Source organism: Cryptomeria japonica, chromosome 8 (assembly GCF_030272615.1).
Source record: "Cryptomeria japonica chromosome 8, Sugi_1.0, whole genome shotgun sequence".
Taxonomy (NCBI): domain Eukaryota; kingdom Viridiplantae; phylum Streptophyta; class Pinopsida; order Cupressales; family Cupressaceae; genus Cryptomeria; species Cryptomeria japonica.
The window spans coordinates 487,956,084-487,975,079 of record NC_081412.1 but is presented as its reverse complement, the minus strand read 5'-3'; the positions used below and the strand labels follow the sequence as shown (position 1 = coordinate 487,975,079).

Genomic DNA, 18,996 nt, shown 5'->3' with positions numbered 1-18,996 from the left:
CTTTTAATTAAAATATCATTTATGGGTAAGAAACTTAAAAAGTGGAATTTCTTTTTCCACATTAAGTTCGACCACCAAGAACCTATTTCAGTACAATTATATCTTATAAATACATATTAAATTTGCTAGAACTATCTCCACCAAATAAACTAATGACCCATAATAATAAGTTTCTCATTAATAAATGTGAACTGTATTAATATTAAATAAAATAATATACTTCAACGATAACCATTAGAAATTATAACTTTGTAAACATGGATGATCTCTCATAGAATGGTTAGCTGCAAGCCTCTTAAAATCAAATCTAAAAACATTGTTCAATATGAAAAATAAAATAAAATAAAAACATATAATAAATAAATAAAATCTTTTATTAATTAAATAATATAAACCTTAGAACCATCTCCACCAACTGGGCTGGTGACTAAGGAGTGTTTTTCTCCTTGCCATTTATTTTAATAATTGAACAAAAAGTAAGAGTGGTGAAGCTATGAAAGGCTATGAAAGCACCACCTTAAGTGGTGCAATACACACCCAACTTCTACAGTATAAAGAGAATATCAATGGTGAATATGGTATAAAAGCTATGTGGGATGCTGCAAATTTACTTTTGCCAATGAGTCCAATCGTTCTGTCAGAATCTTCACTCCCATGTATCTACACAGGAAATATAAATTTTATTTTATACATAACAGAAAGAGTATTTGGAAGAGCAGTTTCTGAATTAGATTGTGTAGTGGATTTTGTATCAACATTTCAGATTATATTTAATGATCCAGGATGAATGAGTGCATGGTTCTGATAGCACTCATTCAGTCTGATGATAAAAAATTAAACATGATCCAAAACATTGATAAAAAAACTATTACACAATCTAATACATAAACTACTCTTCCAAATCTAATAGATTGTAGAAACTTATATATTCAACAAAAGAACATCTCAATATGTTGGGATGAAAAAAGAAAGCACACCTTCCAAGCATCATCACAGTAGCCTGAGGGTTAGTTCCTGGAGAGAAATTAAAAGTGGATCCATCAATGATTCGAACACCATCTGCTCCAATCAGTCTATAATCTCCATCAATAACACTACCCACCTGACATCCTCCATGATAATGCCAAATTGATGTGACAGTGTCCTTACAGTACTGCTCTATTGATTCACAGTCCTCTGTTTTCCGAGGAATCAGGTTTACTCTTTGTTGAAAGCTTGATCTCATGATCTGGGTCAGATTCATGTTGGGGTAGATGAATTTTTTCATAGATTGGGACATTATGACCTTTTGGACGGTCTTTATTCCTTCCACACACCTCTGCAGATCTACCGGGTGCTCGAAATAATTGAATCTCACAACCGGATTGTCTTCAGCATTGGTACTGTTCAATCTCAGATAACCTCTGGAACGTGGACCGTTCACCTTCTCTAGAATAATTCCTTCATTTTTCACTAGTTTCTGCATTTCACCAGAAAGTACAGATTACTCACACAGCAAATTAGATATACATATATACATCATGATGAAATGAAGAATGTTAAGACATACCGTATCGGTGGGTCCAAACCCACTGGATGCCTCTATGTAGGTTCCATATTTGGTGATACCCACTACCTGAATGAGAGACATACTGATTGGAATTGCAGTGGGAACGAAAACTGAATTCAAGGGATTATCAGCCATGCCCTTCCCCACTGCAGGATGGTCCATTATCACTCGTATTCCCATCGACTTCAATTCTTCTGCAGGCCCAATTCCGCTCAGCATAAGCAGCTGTGGGCTCCCCAGAGCCCCTGCAGAGATTATGACCTCACTGTTACCTTCCTTCAAAAGGACTCGATGCTTAGACCCATCTCTATTGCTGAAAACAACCCCATTCGCTTTTGGCCTCGTTTTTCCTGCAAACAATATTGTGTTACTTTGCTCCTTTATATTGAATATCTCAAAGTAAAAGTTTTGTTGAGTTTAAGGTTCAATCTAAAGATTTGCGCTCTGTATGAATAGAGAATTTTCAGCTGAAAAAGTTTCAATATAAAGATTTGCGCTCTGTATGAATAGAGAAAAATTATTTGTGAATGGTAAGAAAAAGAAGAAACTGTAAAATACCTTCGGTAGCAAAAAGAAGGCGTTGAACTGTTGCATACAACAGAACTTTAAGTTTTCTTGGATTGGCAGATTGGACAAGAATATCAGCAGCTGTAGAGCGATGTCCGGTGCTATTAAATAGTGTCCCACCAAGCTTGGTGCCGGGGATGTGATCATATGTGAAGCCATTGTAAGGAGAAACGCCTGCCTCCGTGAGACCTTTCGCCACTGAAACCTGCCATTCGTTTGGGAGCGGCCGATGGGCTACCATACTTTCCACCCAACGATAAGACTGCTCTACCAGGGGTGCCTCTAGTCCCATGGCTCTCACCTCACTTGGACTCGCTCGGGTGTAGAATCCTGCATTGAGACAGGTGGCTCCTCCCAACACTCTTGCTCTTGCACTTATCACCTAGATTGAGAAAAATAGTAAGAAGATTTGAAATTTGGGTATGTTTACCCTAATAAGAAGATTTCAAATTTGGGTATGTTTACCCATTATTAGCAATCTTTGTGAAGGAAAAAGGGCTTAAAACAAAATGATCACACTCACCCCATCCTCAAAAATAACTTCCTGGGTGGGCGAGTGGGGCGATTCATAGTCCAGCAAATTTGTATGAAAATTTTGAATCTGCGTTATGTTTTCGTTACCAAATGGAGATCCACCTCTTTCCAAGAGAAGAACAGACATATTCTGAGACAGAGTGGCAGCCAGACTACACCCTGCCGTGCCTCCCCCGACAATTATATAATCGTACTTCAACTTCGTCCATTTCCCGCTCTTCTTGGCTTCTTTCACAAAAGAATGTTTTCCTCCTGACCAAAAACAAAACCAGTAAGAAAGAACATTCAATCCGAGGAATATCATAAAAAATGAGAAAACAGGGGACAGTAACCAACCTTTTGCAGAGATGCAGAGGAAGTCATGGAAGAGGAGAAGGAATATAAGCACTGTGCTTGCTTTAATGCCCATCTCAGCTGCCTTACTGTGTGAAGACAATCAGACAGAATATACTCACTTTTGTATTCCAGTTGCTCCAAGATTAGTTAGTACATAAATATTCTCCTTAAATATGGCAGGTTTCAATCATTCTTGTTAAATATGAAACCCTCCTAATTATAGCGGGCACCTTGTCATTAAACTATCAAACCTTACTGTCTTATGCAAAACCAGATGGGTAATCAAATGCGTTGTTGGAATTTTTAAAACCATGGAGATTGAGTGGTATATAACTTAAGAAGAAAATTTGTGGACGCCGAAAGCCATTCAATCCATTTTCTCCATCTCAACAAACGTATCTCCTCTTCGACAGTCTCTGAACGCACCTAACTAACTTCTAGAGTCCCCGCCATATTGAATGCGAACTGCTTTGGAGAGGGTAACTTAGTACAGTATTAGGCGAACTACTCTATAATCATTTAAGAATCGAACGACCAAAAAAAAAAGCTTAACTGATAAATATAGTTGTTCTGAAACTACCTAATACAGGTTCAAATCTTTATCTCATTAAAGTATGGTCTGTACAGCGTAATCACAGACCAACGACAACACCGAGGATTGCGGTAGAAATTAAGTGAAACTTCCAGGCCGATTTGGTCTTCGAAATTAGTCCTGCTCCACCTACCCATAGTCGGCTCTGCCTCTTACTGTGTTCTTCAATTAAATTAGGCTGTACTAAAAAATTCTTTTTTCATTTAACCAGGTTTGTTTGTTATGCTTTTCCAATATAGGGGAGAGGGTCAGTAGTTGGCGCTAGCTTGTCAATAAGTAGTGACTACTGGCTATTATAAGCATAAACTAGCAATTGCACCTTAGTGTGCAATGGGCACGCCGAAAATGTGTGAAAGGTTAATAATTATTTTTTTTTTTCTCTATTTTTTGCATATTGAGAAGGGGGAGAGAGAGTGAGATAACAAGATAGAGATTGGGATAGAGATAGAGATGGAGATGGAGATAGAGGAGATAAAGACATGGGATAAAGAGATAGGGGAGAGGAATAGATAGAGATGGAAGATACAAATATACATATAAGGGTAGAGAGGGAAAGATAGAAAGATAAATATAGAGCTAGGATGCAATATATAGAGAGAGGTGGAGAGAGATTAAAATATAACAAGATAAACATAGGCGAGAGATTAGAATAAATATGGAGAGATGGGGATAAAAGGGGTAAAGAGATATAGATATAGAGGGTTTAAGAAGAGGAGAAGAGAGGGAGAGAAATAAATTGGTAAATAGTGGGAGACATGTCTAGAGATAGAGGTGGAGAGAGGAAGATAGAGGGAGAGATGAAGATAGAGGGAGAGAGGAAGAGTTAGAAAAATAGATAAAGATAAAGAGATGTTTAAAGGGAGAGATGAAGATATATAGGGGAAGAGGAAGAGGGACAAAGAGATGGATAAAGAGGCAAAAAAATAGAGATAAGTGGAGAGAGAGTAGGGAAGATAGAGAGATATATAAAGACATAGGAAGTGCCAAAGGTATATATATATAGAGGGGGAGAGAGAGAGAGATGGGAAGATATAGTTAGATGGGGCAAGAGTGAGAGATAAAGGGATGATATGGATATGTAATAGAGATAGTGATGAATAGATAGAGTGGGAGGAGATAGATAGAAATAAGAAAGGAGAAACAAGGAGTGAGTGTTGAGTGATAGAGATATAGAGGTAGAAAGAAGGAGAGAGAGAGAGAGAGAGAGAGAGAGAGAGAGAGAGAGTTAGTGATCCAAATATGATTAAAACAAAACCTCTAAATTAGGAAAGGGAGAGAGAGGGAGAGATATGAGAGTGGAGAGAGATGGAGAGATAATGGGACACCTATAGAATGAGCGTTAAAAGAAGAATTATGGAGATATAGAGAATATGGAGAGGAAAGTAGATAAAAATATAGAGGTTTAGGAAGAGGAGAGGGAGAGAGATGGATGGATATGGATAGACATTTCTAGAGAGAGATAGAGAGAGAGAGAGAGAGATGTCAAGAAAAAGAGATAGAGGTAGAGATATATGGGAAGAGAAAGGAAGAGAGATATAAAGATAGACATATATATATGGGATAGGTTGGCAATAGGGAGGGAGTGAGGAATGAGAGATGAGAGAGATAAGGAGATAAAGTAAGAGATATCTATAAATCATGCATCAAGTGTCTTTAGTAAGACTAGAGTAGTAATTTATTTTTTTTCTTTTAATTAATTTAATTTAAGATTTTTATTTTTAATAAGCTTTAGCGATCAATACTAAGCTAAGTTTTACTGTTGTATGCCTAATAACCTTGTCTAAAACAAACATAAAGTAAACCTAGAAAGAATCTATGAATGTAATTCGACTTGGTAGCTATAAAAATACAGTAAACACCTTTTCATTAATCTTCAATATGCAACAGTCAGAAGTTAAGACTTAAGCTTTAGCTTTGACCACAGCTAATATTTTAAACAATATTATGTACTATATGCCACATTACTGTATATATATATAATAATAATTATTATTATTATTATAATATATAATAGATAATAAATATCATATTAATTATGTATATCTAAATATTTATCACTTCCACTAAAAAAAATTAACTTATTTAGTTTAAGATAGCATAATTTTTTGTTAAACATAAAATATAAAATACACTTGTATTTCTTTATACATAAACTTTATTTGGCATGTGGTAGTGTTGACATGACAACTGTATCAATTGAATAGAAATTAATTTCACTTCTTAATATTCCTTTTCTTCTTTATAAATGGGCAACATTTTGGTCTATTTTTGTATATATTTGTGTAGTAAAGGAGGTTCCATTAGTAATATGGTCATGTTATGTTTGCAATAGGGAGAAAGGGAGAGAGTGAAAGAGAGAGGTGGATAGAAAGAGGGATAAATAGAGTGGGGAAGAGTAAGGGAGATTACTAGGAGTAAGGACATAGTGATAGAGAGGAAGATAGAGATGGAGTTGGAGAAGGACATGGATATGGAAAGAGAGAGAGAGAGGGGGGGGGGGGGGAGATCTAGAGGGATAGAAAAAATTGGAAGGAATATATATATATATATATATATATATATATATATATATATATATATATATATATAGAGAGAGAGAGAGAGAGAGAGAGAGATGATCATAGATGGAGAGAGGAAGAGGAAGATGAATATAGAGAGAGATAGAGAGATGGAGAGGAAGAGATAGAGATAGAGATAGAGATAGAGATAGAGATAGAGAGATAGAAAGGGAGATATAGAGATGATGAGATGGAGAGGATGAGATAGAGAAATATAGAGGAAGATGGATAGAGAGAGGAAGAGATAAATAGGGGGAACATAGAGAGAGGGAGATATAGAGATATGTGTAAAGAGAAAGAGAGATAGAGATATATGGCAAGGGAAAGAGAGAGATGGATATATATATGGGTAGAGAAATGGAGAGAGGATAAAGATAGAGAGGTAGATAGGTAGAGAGGGAGGGAGGGAGGGAAGGAGGGAGGGAGGGGGAGGGCGGAGAGATAGAAAGAGATGGGAGAGATAGAAAGATAGAGATATAGGGATAGGGAGGGAGAAACAAGGACAGTATATGTGAGAGAGTGATGGGGAGAGATATATAGATATAGAGAGGGAGAAAGACAATGTGTATGTTTTAATGGTGTCAGTTTTTCTTTAGTTTTAGATTCATTTTAAGATAAATTCCTTAATATAATATTCTAGTAGCATTTGGTATGTATTTTTTTTAAAGTCTGGCTTCTTAGTCTCTGTTTTTTTACATTTATTATTGCTCATGCATTTTCTTACTCTTGTTTTATCTATATTTTTTTTCATATATTGCCATCATTTATCAGTTAATGTGAAATTAATCATTGTAGTACTAAATGGAAAAGAAAGTAAGTATTTTCCTTCTTATTAAAATCTCCTTCATCTAATGACTAAGTAAACAATTCTTATGGAAAGTAGAGAACACCTCAAGTTCTTTCTTCCTTTGTCTTCCTTAATGTGTGTAATCTATGGCTAGAATAGATTTGAAAACATGTTTTCAATGGGGGAGTTTTGAGCACAATGTATGGTACCAGTTTGGGTGACATTTGATTGTGATCCATAATTGCAATTCTAAAGAATGTGAGGCAAATTGTAAGCTATATTTGATCATGTTCCATGCTAACAAACCTTTCATATGTCAAGTGAGTTGTGTTGTGCCTATTATGCAATACATTTACATGTGATCCACAAGTACAAATTTTATTACAATTCTAAAGAATGTGAGGTAATTTGTAGGCTATATTTGATCATGTTCCATGTTAACAAACCCTTCATACGTCAAGTGAGTTTCATTGTGCCTACTATGCAATACATTTACATGTGATCCATGATTAAAAAATTTATGCATGTGAAGTGAATTATCATGTGCCAATGATGGGTTACATTTAAATGTAATCCGTGTTTACAAATATTAAGAATGTTAATGTAATTATAGACTACCAACATTATATTCTTTCAAAGAAAAATGTTATACATGTTCTAAGATGATATAACAAAAATTATATATAGATAATATTTACATCTATTTATTAACTATTTAAAAATATATTTTATTATAAAAATTATATTACAATTATCGATTATTATCTATTATTTTTTATAATATTTTTTGTATATTTTTAATATAATTATATTTTATTTATTTTATCTATAATATTTTTGTATATTTTCAATATAATTATATTTATATTTATTTTATATTCTTGAATTTTTATTATAATTATTTTTATTATTTATTTAATATTTATATAATTTAAATTATTTAAAAAATATATCATATTTAATAACAACAAACTACAGTACACCAAATTATTAATTGTACTCAATGCTAATTTAAAAAAAACCTAATAATAATAATAATAATAATAATATGAATCTAATCTTAGCAAGAAACATATATTAATGCCCACCTGCCAGTGTAAACTCGATGAAGGAAAATAAATAAAAATAGTGAAAGTCAGACACCTTCGAGTCAAAACTTGTCAATTGTATTTTAAATTGTGCATTACCATTCTCGATGGAAAACCCTAATTATCGTAGGTAATGCATAAATATGTGTGCATTCAATAAAGTTAATCTTAATTTTTTTTTAAATCAATATATTAGAATCAATTCTGTACTACGAATATAGTTGTGCACAGAACTCGAACCTGACAAATTCGTATTGCCTTGCAATATATTATCAAGATCGATGGTGGCAAACGTTTGATTTGTATTGCCTTTCAATATATTATCAATCTCCCTTCCTTTCCATACTAAAATAATACGACAGTGCAACACAAAATATGAAAGAATAACGAATTAACCCCCATTTCGCTCGCCCATGAAATAGTACAAGAGACCTGTTTTGTTCTAATCAATACTCATGGCTATAAGCCTTCATAATTATCGAAGACCATACTATTTCCTGACCCTATGAAAGTGGGGTGTTTCGATCAATGCAATCCCGAGGTAAAAAATATGACATAGAAATCATAGAGAGATCTACCACATAAAGCAAGTGGTAAGAAAAAAAATAAAATTTAACATTATTAACATTGGGACATGATAGTTGGCATTTAACAGTTCGCTAACATGACAATCGTATTTCAAGTATGTCACCATTGAGTGGTAAGAATAATATCAATACAGTTGTGAGGAAAGTGCTACCAAAATTTGACGAAAATTGATCAACGACGGCAGACGTTTGAATCGTCTTGCATGCCTCTACGTAAATGTAAACCATTGATTTGCAAAAGTTAGCCGGTGCATTCCATAGTAAGAGACGCCTTCGGCGTAATGAATGTACAACAATTGAACTTTATATGACTATTGGTCTCTTTCTCACATAGGTTTTATAAAATTGTACATTTTAACAGTTTGTGTTGATTAAATCATGGACGCGTCTATTCTGGCTCCAAAACGGCAGTACGGATTGACTAACATGCGTGTTAGTCGCACATTTTACACAGTCGATTTTGCAATAAACGGTTGCGATTGACTAACACATCGCTATCACACTGTACGAATGGTCCATTTTGGAGCCATAATAGCCGCGGCCTTAAATCATCACTTTGCAGATTCTATCAAGTATTGAATAAAAAATTAATAAAACATTTCTTAAATGCTAAAATTGTTAGTGAAATAGTGTCGTTTCATGAGGGTTATATAGGTATTAGTTAGTATATACAAATGTTTAATACTGTTTGTATTAATAAAAGTGGCATAAAATAAAATCATTCTAGTTGTGACTTTAAAGTTGTCACTCTTGATCATGAGTACTGAAAATTGAATGAAATGTATTCCTTATATTTTAGAAGCAACAAAACATCCAATGTCACATTAGCACACTAATAAAATATGACTTAGTTCACAACTATCTATCTATCTTTTAGGGTCGTTTTGGACACCTTAACAAAAATCATGTTGATGTGACATCATATTTGATTATGTGGACCTAAAAACCTTAGTTATAAGAAGAGGACTTGCCAAGTAAGCTATTGTTGGGAGTGATTTGAAATTGATGTGTGTGATTTTGGAAGATGCAAAGTTAGGATGATCGATTGCAAGTCCTCTTCCCTAGTATGTTTCATAATAAAATTATCTATCAAGACTCAAATCCATCAAATATGTCATAAAAAAGAGATGGGGTTAGGATCATAAATATCTTAAATACATTAAACCTTTCTTATGCAAGAAAATATATTAGGGAAAATACAAAATAATGAGAGAGAACTTGAGGAAATAATTGGAAAGTTAGAGATCTGTCAAGAACAAACTCTCATAGGTCTACTCTCGCAATTTCACTAGAATTAGTCATCTATTACATAGTATCTATGAGTGGCCAAATCAACACTTGATCAAACAAGAGGGAAGAACAAAGACAATATTATGCAAACAAATCATCCTATGGCCAAATAAAATTAAAATATATATTGAAATCCAACTTGTGTGCATTCTTTACTAACTCACGAACTAATGAATCCATACATGATATTTGTTGGAGGTTCCCTATATGTTGGTGCCACAACCAAGGGTAAGGAACACTTTTTGGGATAAGTGGTGGATGGTTTTTTACCATCCTCCATGTAATAACAATGACGTCCTACAATACATTTTGAGGAAGTTGATAGACTTATAAAGCACTAAGAGGGGGGGGGGCGGGGGAGGCGTGAATCAGTGATAGCAAAAACAATAACACTTTAAACCTAGACCAGTAAAAACAATTAACCAGTTTACTTAAGAATTTAAATGCAATCCAAAGTGTTATAAAAGCATTCGCAACAAGTTTGAGTATTAACTGCTTCCAACTCATATACCGATTGTCCTCTATTCGCCTCCTTGTCGATCTCTGATGTATCTCAAAACTGGTGTCAGTGGAATTGCCCAAAAATCAATTATCATTCCTGCATATACCAGTTGTCTACATATACTGATAGTTTTGATACTTAATGTAAGTACAGATGCCAATAGCTAACAAGATGAGAGGGGGGTGAATCATACAAACTTAAACTTCCATAAAAACAACAAATTCAACCTCGGTAACTTATACTTCAACAATATAACTAAAACTATCAAACATGCAAACTCATGAACACATAATCATAATAACACTCATAACACCAGATTTAACATGGAAACCCAAATAGGGAAAAACCACTATGGGATTTTGGACCCACTAAGAAATATACTCTTCTAGAGTATGCTCGGTTAAAAGCAAATCCTGTTAAAGATTACAAACACATTGCTAGATGTGACCCAGTTTTAAGGGATTTCCCTCAGATCTATTAGGATCTTCACTTTGTTAGAAGTGACCTTGTCAAAGGATTTCAAACACTCACTTAGAATGTTACCTTGCTATAGGGTTTACATATAAGATTGTTAAGTCCACTCGGTTAAGAGATTTTCTGTCACTTACAAAATAACAGTAATACAAATCTATCTGGAACTTCACATCTAAAATGCTAAAGAAGATTCTTATTTGCTCAAAACAATCTAGTCACAAGACTTATCTTGTCCCTTTGTTGGGCTCTCTACTCTATTATTCAAACAGGTCTTCAAGCTTCTGTGCTCAGTAATCACTATGTAGCATCCATGTGCATACACTTCCCCGCATTCATTGTTTATCAACAATTCCTTATTTATAAACAATTGCTAACCGCTTAATCTCCTTGATCACATTTCCCATGATCAATCTTAGCCATCAGATCTTCAAACTTGACTAGGTTCAATGTATCCTTCAATCTGAAAACGTTTTACCTTGCCTCGGGACTTGCAGTCCTTTCTTGGAACTTGCACAAGGGTATTGTGGTTCAATCTGCGCGGTAGATCTTCCTGCCGATTTTCCTTTGCCATAGATCCTTAACAGACTTCATGCACGACATACCAATCATTTATACATCTCCAGCTAATCATTGTCCTTCATTAGATAATGCTTTTATCCATCCCATGCGCACTATCATAACTCGGTTGCAACTCGGTAAATACTAAACTTTACTCGGTAGACATTCCGCCTTCATTAACCGATATCGATAACCTTAGGGTTTACCGACTAGGTTCTTTGCTCGGTGACATCGTATAGTATAAACCTTACAATCAATAACATATGTAGGACATCAAAACAATCTAAACATCATGATCTCACCATTGTCTAACTCGGTAATAGTTGCCCATTGAATAACTTATTTCTCCTCTTAAATCATCACATTCTTTCTGTGTCTTTTACCGACATCTTAATTCTCTTCAAATCAATCTTCTCAAGATATGGCAACATCATACTGAATCAGATAAACAATCTCTTGACATCAATGAAAAAATAATGTTATAAAGATAGTTATCATCCTTCTTTAGTTATATCAATAATCTTCAACAACCTTCTCAATATCCTTACTGATAAATCAACAATCTCCTGACATTGAAATGCCAACAATCTTTCTTACTGTAATGCCAACAATCTCCCCCTTTGGCATTGATGGCAAAATCAATAAATAAATGGTAATACCAACAAGATATTCAAATTGATTCAGATTCAGATTGCTGTTAGACTTCTCTTGTTATCCTTGATCTATTAAAATCTTCTGAAGTCTTCTTCCTTTTCATTAGGCTTCTAAGCTGTTGACTTGCATTTAGTCTTCTCCATTTCTTTTGCAATCTACTCCCCCTGTCATTAGTCTTCTATTATTTCCATCATTCAGGGCTTTCATTCAGTCAACCATACCATTTATAGTCTTCTCCCCCTTTGACAACAATGCCAAAAAGTAAAAGAACTAATCATGATTTCTTCCTCTGTGAAGCGATTTGCCTTGTTGTGTAACATCTCAGTCTCAGTCAGAGTAACTTAACTCTATTCACTTTTTCCTACACAACTTTAGGTGACCTCCTAAAGTGCATAAATTAGCATCAATCCACACATAATATTCTGTAGATTCATCGAATTGATGCTTTCACCGAACTCGGTCAGTGAGTAGAAGATAGGGGTAGGACCCCTAACTTGCTTCTGAGATACGCAAAAGTGTCCCTTGGCAATGGCTTTGTGAAGATATCTACTAATTGCTCCTTTGAACTGATATATTCCAGCACAACTTTCTTCTCTTGAACTTCTTCTCTAAGATAATGATACTTTATAGATATATGCTTTGTCTTAGAGTGCATCACTGGATTCTTTGAAATGTTAATGGCACTAGTATTATCACAGAATATAGTTACTGGCTCGGTAACTTTCTCGTTTATACCTTCCAATAGTTGTTTGATCCATGCTATATTGGTACAATTCAATGCTGCAACAATGTATTCAGCTTCTGTTGTTGACTGTGAGATACATCCTTGTTTCTTGCTAAGCCAACTTACTAGTCTTTCTCCTAAAAAGAAAGCTCCACCACTTGTGCTTTTCCTGTCATCTATGTTGCATGTCCAATCAGCATCAGTATAAACTTTTAAATCAAAATTATTCCTCTTTTCATATACTAAGCCATAATCCTCAGTGCCTCTCAGGTATCTGAAAATTCTCTTGATTGCTGTCATATGTGTCTCCTTGGGATATGCAGAGAATCTTGCTACAATACCTACTGCATGTGCTATATCCGGTCTACTATGCACAACATATTGGAATTTTCCAATCATAGATCAGTAAAGTGTCTCATCAACAGATGCAGATTCATCATTCTTTGATAATTTACAGTTAGTAGTCATAGGAGTACTTACTGGTTTAGAATCCTCCATTCCAAATTTCTTCAAGATTTCCTTTATGTACTTGGATTGAGTAATGAAAATATCATCTTTCATTTGCAATATTTATAAACCTATAAAATACTTTATCTCTCTGATTAGTGACATCTCAAATTCTTTGCACTGTCATTACCAAAATTCTTGCATAAGGAGTCATTACCACAAAATATAATGTCATCAACAAATATGGCCGAGATTAGTAATCCATTGTCCTCATCTTTCTTCATGTACATGTTGTTGTTTTCACTTGTCCTTATAAAACCAATCTTGATCAAATAAGAGTGCAATCTTTCATACCATGCTCTAGGTGCTTGTTTCAGACCATATAAAGCTTTGTTCAGTTTGCATACCTGATCTTTACTCTTGTCTTCAACAAATCCTTCAGGTTGTTCAATATAGACTTCTTCTTCTATTATACCATTCAAAAATGCAAATTTAACATCCATTTGATATACCTTGAAATTTTTGAAAGCAGCATATGCCAACAAAGTTCTTACTCCCTCAAGTCTAGCCACAGGTGCAAAAGTCTCACCATAATCTATTCCTTCTTCTTGAGCATAACCTTTGCAAACTAGTCTTTCTTTGTTGTGAATGACTTCACCTTTCTCGTTTAGCTTGTTTCTGAAAATCCACTTAGTACCGATTACATTTTTGTCCTTTGGTCTTGGGATTAGTGTCCATGTGTCATTCTTCTTGATTTGATCAATCTCTTATGTCATAGCATTTGCCCAATCTTCACTATTAAATGCTTCTTTCACTATTCTCAATTCAAATTCAGATATTAGACATGTGTTTTGTCTCAGTTCATTCCTTGTCATCACTGGATCATCCTTATCTCCTATAATTTGACTTGATGCATGATGTCTTCTGACATATTTGGCTAATATAGGCTCGGTAGGTTCTATATGATCTTCTTCATTACTCGGTAACTGGACATTATCTTCATTTTCTTCAGCAGCTTTCTCGGTAGGACTTCTCGGTTGAACATAAACAAATTCTTCATAGTCTTTTGGTTATTTGGAATTTCCTTCATCATTTCTTTCTGCAAAATCATCAATTTTCACATTTGCACTTTCTACTATTTTGTTAGATGATTTGATCAGACATTTAAATTCTTTATGATTTGATCAGACATTTAAATGCTTTACTTCTAGAAGAATAACTAAGAAATGTTCCTTCTTCACTTTTCTGATCAAATTTTCCATTTCTATCATCTTTGTGAACATAGCATCTACTTTCAAAGATTTTAAAATAACTTACATTAGGTTTCTTGTCATACCAGATCTCATAAGGTGTCTTCATAGTTCCTTTCTTCAATTGAACTCGATTCAGGGTGTAAACTACAGTGTTGATTGCTTCTCTCCAAAATGTTTGAGGTACCCTCTTTTCTATCATCAGGGTTCTTGCACAATCCACAATTGATCTGTTTCTTCTCTCGGCTATCCCATTTTGCTGAGGTGTTCTCAGTGCAGATACTTGCCTCTTTATACCATGATCATTGCATAATAAGTTAAATTCATCAGAAGTGAATTCTCCTCCTCTATCAGATCTAAGACATTTCAGTTGTCTTCCTGTTTCATTTTCAACTCTTGCCTTGTACCATTTAAACATTTGAAAAGCTTCTGATTTCTCTTTCAAAAACATGACTGACATCATCCTTGAGTAATCATCCACAAATAATATGAAATATTTATCACCATAATAACTTTGAACTTTCATAGGACCACAAAGATCAGTATGTACTAGATCTAAATTTCCTTTAGAAGTGTAGGACTTACTTGTAAAGATTGATCTTGTCATCTTACCCATCTGGCATCCTCGACACATAGCATTCACAGGTTTTTCAAGACTCGGTAGACCTCTTACTCGGTGCTTCTTACTTATTTTGATCAGATTATCAAAATTTACATGACAAAACCTTTTATGTCATAACCAGGTATCATCTATCTTTGCATAAAGACACTTGTTCCTAGTTGAGTCAAGATGAAATGTATTACCTTTTGTTTGTGTCCCAGTAGCAGCTAACTTTCTATGCTTGTCATGAACTTTGACAATTCCTTTTTGAAATTCTATTTGGTATCCTATATTGTTTAGTTGTGCTACACTCAACAAATTGTATTTCAATCCTTCAACCCAGTATACATCATCACATTTAGCATTGTCAAGAAGTATTATAGATCCTTTACCTTTCACCGGACATGGTGCATCATTACCAAATCTTACATAGCCTCCATCATAGTCCTCTAATTTAACAAACTTGTGTTTATCACCTGTCATATGATGTGAGCATCCACTGTCTATGATCCAAGAATCATTATTATTTATGTGAGATATTAGAGATTTTTCTTCATACCTTTCTTCATCAGATCCATCTTTAATAGCCACATAAACAACTTCCTCAGTATCAGTTTCATCAGATTCATCATCGTTGGATTCCTCATCTGCTATTAGACATGTCTTTCTATCTCTCCTTCTGAAGTCTCGGTGTCCTCTATATTGGTTATCTTTCTGTCTGTTATCTTGGTATTCTCTCTTTTCACTAGATTCTTTGTCAGGGCAGTTAGAAGCCATATGTCCTATCTTATCACAATTGAAACATTTTAAAGGTAGCTTTCCTTTATACTTACCTTTTCCTCTCGGTAACCTTCTGGCTAATAATGCTTCAAACTCTTCTTGCTTCTTGATTTCCTCATACAGTTTGTGCACTTTTTCCATGTTCTTGCGAAATCTTTCACTTGCTCCACTATGATCTCCTTCAGAGTACTTACTCATTCTATCATTGTAATCATCAAATTCACCAATATGAAAAGAACTGAATGCAGATTCTACTTTATTTACTGAAGACCCACTGTTATCAAAATTACTTAACTCAAATGCATGTAGCTTACCAATAGTAGCATCCAAAGAAATTGGCATGTTAGGTACAGACCTTAATTCATTGATTGTAGAGACTCGAATAGCATAAGCTTGTAGAAGGGTTCTCAACAACTTACTTATTATATCCTTTTCTTCAATAGTTCCACCTGCTCCTTTAATTTGATTGACAATCTCTTTTAGTCTTGTACTGTGTTGGGTTATGTTCTCACCTTCATTCATTTTCATGGATTCAATTTGTCCTCTTAGACTATCTACTTTTGCTCTTTGAACATGTTCATCACCTCCATACACAGATATGTGTTTAGTCCACATTGCTTTTGCATCATTACAACCTTCTAGATCATTAAACTCTAAGTCAGTCAATGCTGATGTAATTTCAATCATAGCTTGAATATGTTCTTGCTTTGCCTTAATCTCTTCCAAGGTCATAGGGTTGGTTCTCGGTGTAATATAATCATTCTCTAGATAATATGTTGCATATTTTCCAATTCCTGATAAATGTAGCTTCATCCTTTTCTGCCATGTGGAGAAACTTGACTTGTTCAACTTCAGTGCATCCCTTTTATACATCTTCGGATCTTTGCCTCAAGTACCTTTAAAATTTTCTTCCGGAGTCCAAAGCTTTGATACCAATTGATAGTTCTGATACTTAATGTAAATACAGATGCCAATAGCTAACAAGATGAGAGGTGGGGGGGGGTGAATCATACAAACTTAAACTTCCATAAAAACAATAGATTCAACCTCGGTAACTTATACTTCAGCAATATAACCAGAACTGCCAAACATGCAAACTCATGAACACATAATCATAATAACACTCATAACACCAGATTTAACGTGGAAACCCAAATAGGGAAAAACCACTATGGGATTTTGGACCCACAAAGAAATATACTCTTCTAGAGTATGCTCAGTTAAAAGAAAATCCTGTTAAAGATTACAAACACATTGCTAGATGTGACCCGGCTAAGGGATTTCCCTCATATCTGTTAGGATTTTCACTTTGTTAGAAGTGACCTTGTCAAAGGATTTCAAACACTCACTTAGAATGTTACCTTGCTAGAGGGTTTACATATAAGATTGTTAAGTCCACTCGGTTAAGAGATTTTCTGTCACTTACAAAATAACAGTAATACAAATCTATCTACAACTTCACATCTAAAATGCTAAAGCATATTCTTATTTTCTCAAAACAATCTAGTCATAGGACTTATCTTGTCCCTTTGTTGGGCTCTCTACTTTGTTATTCAAATAGGTCTTTAAGCTTTTGTGCTCGGTAATCACTATGTAGCATCCCTATGCATACACTTGCCCGCATTCATTGTTTATCAACAATTCCTTATTTATAAATAATTGCTAACCACTTAATCTCCTTGATCACATTTCCCATGATCAATCTTAGCCATCAAATCTTCAAACTTGACTAGGTTCAATGTATCCTTCAATCTGAAAACATTTTACCTTGCCTTGGGACTTGTAGTCCTTTCTTGGAACTTGCACAAGGTTATTGATGTTCAATTTGCGTTGTAGATCTTCTTGCCGATTTTCCTTTGCCATAGATCCTTAACAGACTTCATGCACAGCATACCAATCATTTATACATCTCCAGCTAATCATTGTCCTTCATTAAATAATACTTTTATCCATCCATGCGCACTGTCATAACTTGGTTGCAACTCGGTAAATACTAAACTTTACTCGGTAGACATTCCACCTTCATTAACCGATATCAATAACCTTAGGGTTTACCGACTAGGTTCTTTGCTCGGTGACATCGTATAGTATAAACCTTACAATCAACAACATATGTAGGACATCAAAACAATCTAAACATCATGATCTCATCATTGTCTAACTCGGTAATAGTTTCCCATTGAATAACTTATTTCTCCTCTTTAATCATCACATTCTTTCTGTGTCTTTTACCGACATCTTAATTCTCTTCAAATCAATCTTCTCAAGATATGGCAACATCATACTGAATCAGATAATCAATCTCTTGACATCAATGACAAAATAATGCTATAAAGATAGTTATCATCCTTCTTTAGTTATATCACTAGTCTTCAACAACCTTCTCAATATCCTTACTGAATATCAACAATCTCTTGATATTGAAATGGCAACAATCTTTCTTACTGTAATGCCAACATATACCGGTTGAGACACCTTCATACCGGTTATACTTCTCTATACATATGATATCTGTTTGCAATACAAAGACTTAGGAGTAATATCAGTTTGTCTTAAGTAAGATGATTGTGACAATATGAACATATGTGTGTGTGTATGTGCCATCAATGACAACACATAAAGTCATCCAAAAAATCATCAAGCCAACAATCTCCCCCTTTGGCATTGATGGCAACACTTAGAAAATTTTAGACAACTAAGTGTGCTTACGAAAATGTACATACATTTTTCTACTACCCCTTACAAACTCCCCCTTAATAGTACATACAAAATTTTCCCATCACATACATATTTCTACTCCCCCTTTAACAACAATGCCAAATTGAAAAGTAAAATACATATATATTATATCAAAAATTGCATCAAAAACTGCATATACATAAATATAAGAGTTTTTCAAGGTGTGTTCACTGCAATTTTTAAGAAAATGTCACTGAAGGTAATCTTCATCTGTGCAAAATCATTATCCCATGTTTCTAACAATGTTTCAGTGATCTCAATAATTGTCATAATTTGTGCAAAAAGTTCTTCCATTGCATCCACTATGCTCATCTTCAGGGTAGCCAAAACTGCTTCTGAATCCTTGTAATCCCTTTGAAGGATTTCAACTTTTGGACTC

The 18,996-nt window shown here is 34.4% G+C and overlaps 1 protein-coding gene across 2 annotated transcripts; it reads right to left on the bottom strand.

Moving 5' to 3' along the window:
• Positions 1 to 353: 353 nt before the first annotated feature.
• On the bottom strand, positions 354 to 3,519 carry LOC131077270 (protein HOTHEAD). Of its 2 annotated transcripts, XM_058014722.2 has the most exons (7): positions 2,987 to 3,519; positions 2,640 to 2,902; positions 2,108 to 2,498; positions 1,550 to 1,899; positions 1,103 to 1,459; positions 978 to 1,014; positions 354 to 660 (listed from the first exon to the last, which is right to left on the bottom strand). In XM_058014722.2, the coding sequence occupies exons 1-6, from the start codon at positions 3,057 to 3,059 to the stop codon at positions 991 to 993; spliced, it is 1,458 nt and encodes a 485-aa protein (XP_057870705.2). In that variant the 5' UTR covers positions 3,060 to 3,519; the 3' UTR covers positions 354 to 660; positions 978 to 990. The 2 variants fall into 2 exon arrangements, with proteins under 2 accessions (XP_057870705.2, XP_057870704.2); XM_058014721.2 differs by having other exon boundaries at positions 978 to 1,459; positions 2,987 to 3,515.
• Between the last annotated feature and the right edge of the window lie 15,477 nt (positions 3,520 to 18,996).